The 9,933-nt window shown below is 32.9% G+C and overlaps 2 protein-coding genes across 2 annotated transcripts; both read right to left on the reverse strand.

The window, feature by feature from the left end:
- Positions 1-4,661: 4,661 nt before the first annotated feature.
- Positions 4,662-6,880, reverse strand: LOC143911618 (kelch-like protein 25). Its single transcript, XM_077430588.1, has 8 exons — positions 6,672-6,880; positions 6,400-6,594; positions 6,168-6,338; positions 5,937-6,098; positions 5,543-5,706; positions 5,234-5,441; positions 4,986-5,160; positions 4,662-4,906 (listed from the first exon to the last, which is right to left on the reverse strand). The coding sequence occupies exons 1-8, from the start codon at positions 6,783-6,785 to the stop codon at positions 4,779-4,781; spliced, it is 1,317 nt and encodes a 438-aa protein (XP_077286714.1). The 5' UTR covers positions 6,786-6,880; the 3' UTR covers positions 4,662-4,778.
- A 478-nt stretch (positions 6,881-7,358) lies between these two features.
- LOC143912230 (kelch-like protein 38) lies at positions 7,359-9,590 on the reverse strand. Its single transcript, XM_077431496.1, has 8 exons — positions 9,422-9,590; positions 9,154-9,348; positions 8,917-9,084; positions 8,678-8,842; positions 8,234-8,397; positions 7,952-8,159; positions 7,695-7,869; positions 7,359-7,616 (listed from the first exon to the last, which is right to left on the reverse strand). Exons 1-8 carry the CDS (start codon positions 9,533-9,535, stop codon positions 7,489-7,491), a joined length of 1,317 nt encoding a protein of 438 aa, XP_077287622.1. The 5' UTR covers positions 9,536-9,590; the 3' UTR covers positions 7,359-7,488.
- Positions 9,591-9,933: the final 343 nt, after the last annotated feature.

A 9,933-nucleotide genomic window follows, 5' to 3' on the forward strand; every position in this document is an offset into this window, starting at 1 on the left:
CTTCGAGCCATCGGTATCGGCAAAGAAGATTAAAGAAATCCGGTACATCTGTTACACAAAGGTCAGTGTCGTTAAATATACTAGTAAATCACAAAATATTACTCAATGTTTCAGATGCCAAGAATATGGACACGCTGCGAAAAACTGCAATCGGCAGGCCAAGTGCGTCAAATGTGCCGGCACTCACCTCACCGCACAATGCAATAAAGGAATAGTTACCCCTGCTGTCTGCTCAGGCTGTTCAGGATCTCACCCCGCTAACTTCAAAGACTGTCCAAAAAGACAGAGCTATCTGAAAATGCTGGAATCGAGGAAGAATCGAGCATCAATTGTCAAAGCCAACCCTTGGAAACTCCCAGTGGCGCAGCCACAAAATATCCCGGTCGTTAACGATCATAACTTCCCAAAGCTACCGACCATTAAAACTCCTTCACCAAATATCCCTAAAAAACCCCACCAACCAACCAATCCCAACATTCAACCAACGACAGACCTAACTTCCATGGCGTCTATGACGAAGATGTTGAAGATCCTCCAGGAGATTCGTGCCAAGGCCAGCGGTTGCACCGACAAACTAGAGCTGGCACTCATGCTTGTCGAATATCTCGATGTCTTTGATTAACGGGAGGCGCCTGAACATTCTAGCTTGGAATGCTCGTGGACTTAAGAATAAGATTGACGAACTAGAGTCGGCGATCGGTGAGTACTGTGTTGACATAGTTTTAATCTCCGAGACCTTCTTAAAACCTCATATCCGTATTAACCTACCTAACTTTAACTGCTATCGCGAAGACCGAGAACAGCATGGAGGGGGAGTTGCCATTTTTATAAAATCGTCAATTAAACATTGTCGCGTAATAACTCCGCCACTAAAAAATTTAGAACTAACCGCCATCGAACTAACAATTAACAACACCCATCACATAGTAGCATCCGCTTACAATCCTCCCCAAAAACGATTATTGGCATCCGATCTTAACAAAATATTTAACATTGGTAGTTCGGTAGTGGTAGCTGGTGACTTTAATGCCAAACATCCGTTATGGAGTTGCGTAAACACTGACCTACAAGGCACAACTCTTTATAAATACATTCAACTAACAGATACAATCTTACTTCATCCGGATACATACACACACTATCCCACAAATAACTCACAACCATCCACACTAGATCTTGTCCTCGTCAAGAACTGCCCAAAAATATCGACACCAAATGCCCTTCAAACCCTGTCGTCTGATCATCTCCCGATAATCTTCTCAATTGACGGGAAACCCGAGGAAATCATCAAGCATAGTTGGGATTACGGGAGAGCTAACTGGCGAGAGTTCAAGTCATACGTAAATGACCAAACCATTCTAACTTCAACCACACTCACAAACAAAACCGAAATCGACAGCTCCATAATACACCTAACGGAATCAATAACTCGATCCAAACACCTTCACATACCTAAGACACAATACATTGAACACAAATTAGAGATAACTGACTTTGTTGCAAATCTAATTAAAAGTAAAAATAAACTCCGTAAAATTTGGCAAACATCAAAAAATCCAGCATTGAAAACATTAATTAATAAGCTCACATATCAAATTAAAATTAGAATCAAAGAAATCAAAAATGAAGCTTGGTCTAAAAAATTAGAAAAATTGAGCTCAGTTGATGGCTCTCTATGGAAATTAGCAAAAGCGATTCGCAGGACAAAAAACTCGATTCCTCCATTAGATGATGCAGGAATCTCAGTGACGCGTGATTGCGACAAAGCAGAACTATTATCAAAATCCTTCCAAAAACATCACACACTCACACAACATTACAATCACATACCAACGCATAATAAAGTCAACCGGTCCATTAAAATCATCACAAAAACTCCCACTAACAGTACTAAAAATATAAAATTGGTGCATCCGTGTGAAATCCAAAATATAATACGTAATTTAAAAAATAAAAAGGCACCTGGGCGAGATTCAATAGATAACATCATAATCAAACAACTTCCATTTAAAGCTTTAGTCTCACTATCTAAAATATTCAACGCATGTTTACTCACCGGGTATTTCCCAGAATACTGGAAAACAGCCAACGTAATTCCCATACTTAAGCCCGATAAAAGCTCAAAAAACCCGGCCAATTATCGACCCATTAGCTTACTTTGCACGCTTTCAAAAATTCTGGAAAAAATAATCTACACACGTTTACTTAAAGTCGTAAATAAGAAATTAATAAATGAACAATTTGGATTTCGCACTGGACATTCCACGACCCAACAACTAACAAGACTAACTGAACACGTGACGAAGAACTTTAATATGAAGAGAAGTACCGGAATGGTATGTCTCGACATAGAAAAGGCCTTCGACACGGTTTGGCACGATGGACTCATTCATAAGCTTCTTATTAACAAAATACCAAACTACCTAATTCTCATCATCAAATCGTACTTAACTCGTAGAAAGCTAGTGGTTAGCGTAAATAATGAATTATCGTCTCCAAAAATAATCGCAGCTGGCGTTCCGCAGGGGAGCTTGCTTGGCCCACTCTTGTTCTCCATATATATAAATGACATACCTATTCCAAAAAACTGTCACATAGCCCTATATGCAGATGATACAGCTTGCTTCACAAGTAGCAAAAAACCAGACACTATTCTTAAAAATCTTGAATTTGCAATTAAAACAATGACTGAACACTTCACTAAGTGGAAAATTCAAATTAATCAAACCAAAACAGACGCCATATTCTTTAGTGTTAGAAAACATAAGCCAAGTTCAAATCTGAAAATCCCCTCTGGAGAAAGTCTGAAATGGCAGTCAGTAATAAAATATTTAGGAGTAACGTTTGATAAAAGAATGAGATGGGCACCTCACATTGAGGCAGCGAAATGCAAGGCGATGCGGGGTATATCCTCAATATATCCAATATTTAATCGCCATAGTTCTTTATCAACGCTAAATAAAATAAAATTATATCGCGCGCTCATATTACCATTATTAACCTATGCTTCACCTGTATGGAATAACGCCTCGAATACTAACCTTTCCAAGCTCCAAGTAATACAAAATAAATCCCTTAAAATAATTTATAATACACCCATATATACTAACCTGAAAAAACTGCATGCTATATATAATATTCCGTTTGTTACAGACATTACTAACAAACTAACCAGTAGATTCTATGAAAGAATCACTAATAACCATACTAACACACTTGTGAAGAGTCTCGGTGATTACAACAAAATGTCTATACCCTTCAGGTATAAACACAGATTACCTAAACACAATCTGCTTTAGGTCATCGACTTTAGATAGTCTTTAATTAATATTATGTATTAGATGTATTATGAACATTTATAAGGATTGTAAATAGGTTTTTGAGCTCTTTTTCCTATTATGCTTTAGATTAACATTAGAATAATATAATACTGTAATTACTAACCAAATTAAATTAAAATTGTAAAATAGAAAATGATCAGTAGATCAGTAGCTATTAAAACAGATATAAGATGTATTATGAACATAATTTCGTAATAATAAAAAGCATTTAAAAATCAAAAAATCAACGCGTGGTCCGGCGTAAACAAAGAAACGCACGCGGGTGGAGAGTTCACTACCGAAAACGAACCGATATGGCAAAATTGGCTCTACTTCATGTGTCAGAAAGCGTAAAACTGATCGTTTCATTTAATAATTAACCATTTATTATAAAATCTTATCATTTTGTTATATATACTGATCATTTTGGTTTAATTACTGCTCATATTATTTAAATATCATTATATTTAATAACTCATCGCATAGCAACTGATCAATACAAACTGATCATTTATTATATTCACTGATCAATCCATTATTTTTACCTACCAAATATTTTTTTGTTCTGATCAAAATGTGAATTTTTTACTGATCGGTTAAATAGAGGCCTGTTTTATATTTGATATTCAGAAAAAAAATGCTGTATTTGCAGTTTGTAATTTATTAAATCATTGAGTGCTAAACAGCGATCGTTGTTGTAGTTGTAATTCTAAAGTAATAGATTTTGATAAAGTGATCTAAAGTTATTGATATTGGCAAAGGATTATACTCGTATAATGGAGTACCTTGGGAAGACATTTTTTTCATCTCCGTGATAAATGTATAATATCATCATCACTTTTTTCATCAGTGATAAATAATTGATTGGATTTTAAATGGAATAAAATTAATAGGAGCGAGTTAGAACCAATTTTACTAACGAGTCTGTGAAACTATTCTTGTCTTACTTTAAATGACTTTTCATATTCAAACTCCGCAAAACCGTTGGCTTTACATTATTCTGAATATTCATTTAGTATTTTTGTGCAATTGAAAAATGGTCACACTTTTGATCAACCGCTTCCCGGAGAGTTGGACCTTAACGTTCAAAACTTTTTCTTTTTATTTATATATACAATAATTCAATTTTTTCTCCCGCATACTCTTTTTACGTGCATTAAGAATGTATTCTTTGTTGGGTTTGAGTTAAATTTATATCAGGTAAACATGTGCTGGGTTTTTAAAAACACTCCGTATGCTCAAGTTCAATAAGTTGCATGTATTATTTGCCAATTCGCCTATGGAATAATTGAAATTTATTAAGGTATTTTTATTTTGAAAAAAACGCATACTATTATTTTTGAACGAAATAAAGTTTATTTTATAATAATAATACATCGAGATTGCATAACATTTGGAAAGCCGTCAAACTCGTAATTTGAATAAAATCGTTTCACTTTTTCATACAAAATTAAAGAACTACCAATTGAAATTTTTATTATATGGTACTTTTACAACGAAGCCTTCGCGTGCTACGTTAAGTGGAGCCAGTTTCTTCCATTCGTTCTTTTTTTCGTCATATTCTTGCATATCGGGCGAAATTCCACCTAAACATAAGAAACAACAATTCCATATACATGTGTACATATACCAATGTAAAATATACCAAAAATACAACATACGAACCAACACAAATAGGTTTGTTTCCAATGGTAATGGCAGCTACACCTCCAGAAGACATAATATTTGCAATTTTAGTCCAAGCATTCGATTTGGGATCATAACGGCTGACTTGATTGACGGTTTTTTTGTAATTGACGTAACCACCGATCAAATATATATATTCACGGGTTGCAGTCATCTGAAAATCGTATATGTACATATATTAGTCGCTGGATTCCATCTAGTGAATTGTTAGAATTGTATACGCTTACTCCGACGTATGCATTCATCTCGAAAAATGACGCTTTCGTCTCCCATTTATTTTCATTGACATTGAACATTTCGAAGCTGTTAGTATAAACATTTTGAATTCTACCACCACCAACGTAAATGTTTCCATTTAAGACTGCACAACAGCAACCACATCTTGATACATTCATCGGTGTAACCACAGACCAAGTCTTACTGATTGGATCCCATCTAGAATGAACTTTAATATTAATATACGTATAAAAATAAAGACGAATCCACTTACGTGGCTTCCGGATTCGTCAATTTATGCAAATTATATTTTGATTTACCTTTCGACTGAATTCAATTCCTTCACGCCATGTCCCCAGCCACCGATGACATACAAAACGGCAAATTTACCATTTCCGATTACAGCCGTAGCGCAATAATGTCTTTTCACTTTTAACGGCTCCATAGTTTGTATGGAACCTGTCGTCAAATCGAGAGATTCAACCTAAGAGTAAATAGTTTTTAATAAATATTTATCATTATTTAATTAAATGTTATCTTGATGATCATTTCATCAACTTGAAGTTGTTGAATGAAAATGGGAGGAAATCAATGTACGGAATGTGAAAAGTATTCCTAAAAAGAAGTATTAATGTACTAAATGCATAAATGATCTGTGAGAAACAATGATATTAGAGTGAGGAAAATTAAAAATAGAAAAGACAATTGTTTAACCGTATTGACTGGATCTTTCTCTTCTCCACTGGAAGTTCCACCGATCAACATCACTTTCCCATCGATGAAAGCAACTCCAAAAGCTCGCCGATTTATTTTCAAATCTTTAAGACGTGTCCATTTGTTGTTAAATGAATCGTACACTTCAACTACCTGCTTCGTCTGAAAAATTTAAATATTTTACAAATCGCCCTTTCGCATTGCATCAAATAAAGATTAAACGCAACTCACTGATAGACTATAACTTCCTAAAGACAACAACTTGTATTCGGATGATGTTTGTTTCGTGAAATCCAATTTCGATCTTTCCTCGGGAAAAAGGTGCCAACGGAGAGCATCCATGACGAGTTTTCGAATACGTTCAAATGGAGATGTAAAAATTTCCACTTCATTCATTATATACTGAAATTATAATACATATAAGATAAATTTAAATTTAATTTTATAACAAGAACATGATTACCTTTAATGAAAGATTCTGGTATTTGACTATCTTCAAGAGCAAACATATTTCATCTTCATCTGGCTCATTACATTTAATCCACTTTCTAACACTATCGAAAATTATTTCTTCGCATTCCACATTAATTTCTTCGGAATCCAATAGTTCTTTGAAAGTTTCAAAGCTCAAATGCATGTATTCGCTTTCTCGAAAAACCTCGAAATTTTTTTTAAATGATTGTCAAGAGAAACACAATGAAGATTCATAAATAAAAAAATAGTAAAGGTTTCTACCTGCATATAGTTTGAGCGAATTTTACTCAAAGACTCTTTTCTTTTATCTTCCCAATTATTTTCATCGTTCATCAAAGTCTTCATCCATTGCGTGTATATGGTACTATCACACATTTCCACAATGTCTTTAATTAAGCGCCGCTATAGTACTTGTAACTATGTATGCACAGTGAATAACTAAGTTCTAAGTTTATATCCCGTTTATATAGGAATTAAACCAGAATGCGTGTGCAAAAGAGAAAAATACAAATATGTACATATAAATGTTATGCTGTTTTTAACATGATAACATTGTTTTATTAAATATCGTACAGATACAACCTATAAAGGAAATTGTGTTTCACCAAATAACATACATACGTGATATAAAAATATTATAATAATATAATTTTTAACGGAAACTGTCGGCTTATATTGTATCTATAAATACATACATATGTACATATAATAATGATCAACGCTAACTGAATCGTGTTACATATGAACATACATATCTATGTATGTATGTATGTACATATATAAACAAGGATTTTATGTTAGAATTTCAAGGAACGATTAAATATATATTTATACTTAATCAAGCTATTTTATATTTAATCAAGATTTGATTTTTAATTATTGTACATACTACATATTATGTAAGTCCAGGAATTTTGTATTAAGTGAATTGTAATAAAACCAAGTTTAATATTATATATGTATTTATAATATGTAATTAAAAAACAAAGAGTGCAGAACATAAAAAATCACATAAAATCGTTAACCAAAATTCGAAAAGCCGTCAAATTCATTTTGTTTTTCAGACAAAACTAAGGAACTACCAATTAAAATTTTGGTGATATGGTACTTCAACGACGAAGCCTTCACGAGCTACGTTAAGTGAAGCTAGATTATTCCATTTGCTATTTTCTTCGTCATATTCTTGCATAATGGGTAATAATCCACCTAAATGGATTAAACAATAAATTAATTTAAATGTAAAGTAATTCAAATGACTCAATTAATTGATAAAAGTATACGGACCAACATAAACGGGTTTGTTTCGAATGGTAATTGCAGCCACACACCCAGTGGATGAAATATCAGCAACTTTAGTCCACGTATTCGACTTAGGATCATAACGGCATACTTTACTTATTGGTTCTTGATATTTTACATGCCCACCGATCAAGTATAAATATCCATTTGCTGCAGTCATCTAAAAAACGTTTTTTTATTATATAATATTACAAAATATACGTTGGATTCAATCAATAAGATCGTAATAAAAAAGCACTCACTCCTACGTAGGCGTTGGTGTCAAAGAATGGTTCTTTCATCTCCCAATTATTTGCTTTGACATTGTACATTTCAAAAGTGTTCACATAACTACTTCCATCTCTGCCACCAGCAACGTAAATGTTTCCATTTAAGACTGCACAGCAACAACCGGATCTAGATACATTCATTGATGCAACTTCAGACCAAGTCTTACTAATTGCATCAAATCTAAAATGAACATGTGTAGTGAAAATTTAGAAATTTTGAATTTAGGCCGAGCAATTTAAATCATTTTAATTTACCTTTCGACTGAATTTAACTGTGCAACTTTTTCTCCCCATCCACCAATGGCATACAAAACGGCATATTGATCTTCTCCAATTACAGCTGTAACGCAACAATATCTTTTTAAATTTAATGGTGCCATAGATTTTATAGCACCAGTCGACAAATCGATTGATTCCACCTGGAAAATATTCAATTTTAAAGGAAAACTTGATTTTAATGCTTCGCTTCTCTACATTGCATAAGCAAGAAAATAACTGGACTAGTGATGAGCATTGAATTTGGTATATGAAATAAATTGAATGCCGCAGGAAATTGATAAATGGAATATGAAAAGTGATGGGAGAAAGTAAAGTAAAATATTAGCATAGAAAATCCAAGAAAGCTATAAATATACTAATTAAAAAATTTAAATCACATGGAACTGAAACATTATAAAAAGTATTAACCGATTATTTTACCGTATCCACTGCATTTTCAGTTGTCGCCTCAGAAGTAGTCCCACCGATCAATAACACTTTCTCATCGATAAAAGCAACTCCAAATGCTCGTTTATTTATCTCCATGTCCTTAAGTCGTCTCCACCTATTGTTGAATGAATCATATTCTTCGATTACCTTTCGTGTCTGAAAAAGTGTGTATAATGTTTCAAAAATTGGTATTTTGTTTTAATTTCATTTTAAGATTGAATTGAACTTACTTGTGATTCGATGCTTCCCAAAGACAACAATTTGTATTTAAATTTTCTCGGTGCGACAATCTCTTCTGATCTTTCTGCAGGAAAAACGTGCCAACGAATAGCATCCATAACGAGTCCTCGACTACATTCAATCGGAGATGTAAAAAGTTCCACTTCGTTCATTATATACTGAAATTATAATACATTTGAAAATCAGCATCAATTTTGATAATGTTATTTAACATAAACAATAAAAACCTTTAACGAAAGATGTTGGTATCTGACAATTTTCAAAAGTGAATATATGTCGTCTTTGGGTAGTTCATTGCACTTTATCCACTTTTTGACACTCTCAAAAACTATTTCTTCAGATTGCACATTGATTTCATCGGAATCCAACAGGTCTTTAAATGTTCGCAAGCTTAAATGCGTGTATTCGCCTCCTCGAAAAATCTGAAATAAATTATGAAAAATTTTATTAACAGAAATTCAGTGAGAAATAATAATATCACATAAATTTTTTTACCTGCATATAGTTCGAGCGAACTTTATTCAAAGTATTTTGTTTTTGAATCTCACAATTCTTTTCGATGTCTATCAGAGACTTCAGCCATTTCGTATAAATTTTATCGTCACACATATTAAATTTTTATACGAACAGTGAAAACGTACAGTAAATATAAAGATTTTGAATTAATATTTACTTTATATATATATAGTATATGTAGTAATAGGATCAAAATTCGTGTGCAAACAAGGAAAACCACAAAAAAACATATGTAGATTTATTTGTATATCAAAATCTTATTTTTTATCGCATAAAATTATTTTTAACGGAAACTGTTGGTTAGTATTGTTCGTATATAATGTAGTATCTACATATTAATACAAATATATTTAAATATAATATTAAATTAAATTATATGAGATTTATATGAGAATTTTTCACACGGAATCTGTCTATATTTTTTTACATAAAGGAAAAAAAACCTCTTCCTGGTTTAAGTTGTGCACTCGATGGGCAACTTTTAATCCAAT

This window comes from Arctopsyche grandis, chromosome 5 (assembly GCF_051622035.1).
Source record: "Arctopsyche grandis isolate Sample6627 chromosome 5, ASM5162203v2, whole genome shotgun sequence".
Lineage (NCBI taxonomy): Eukaryota > Metazoa > Arthropoda > Insecta > Trichoptera > Hydropsychidae > Arctopsyche > Arctopsyche grandis.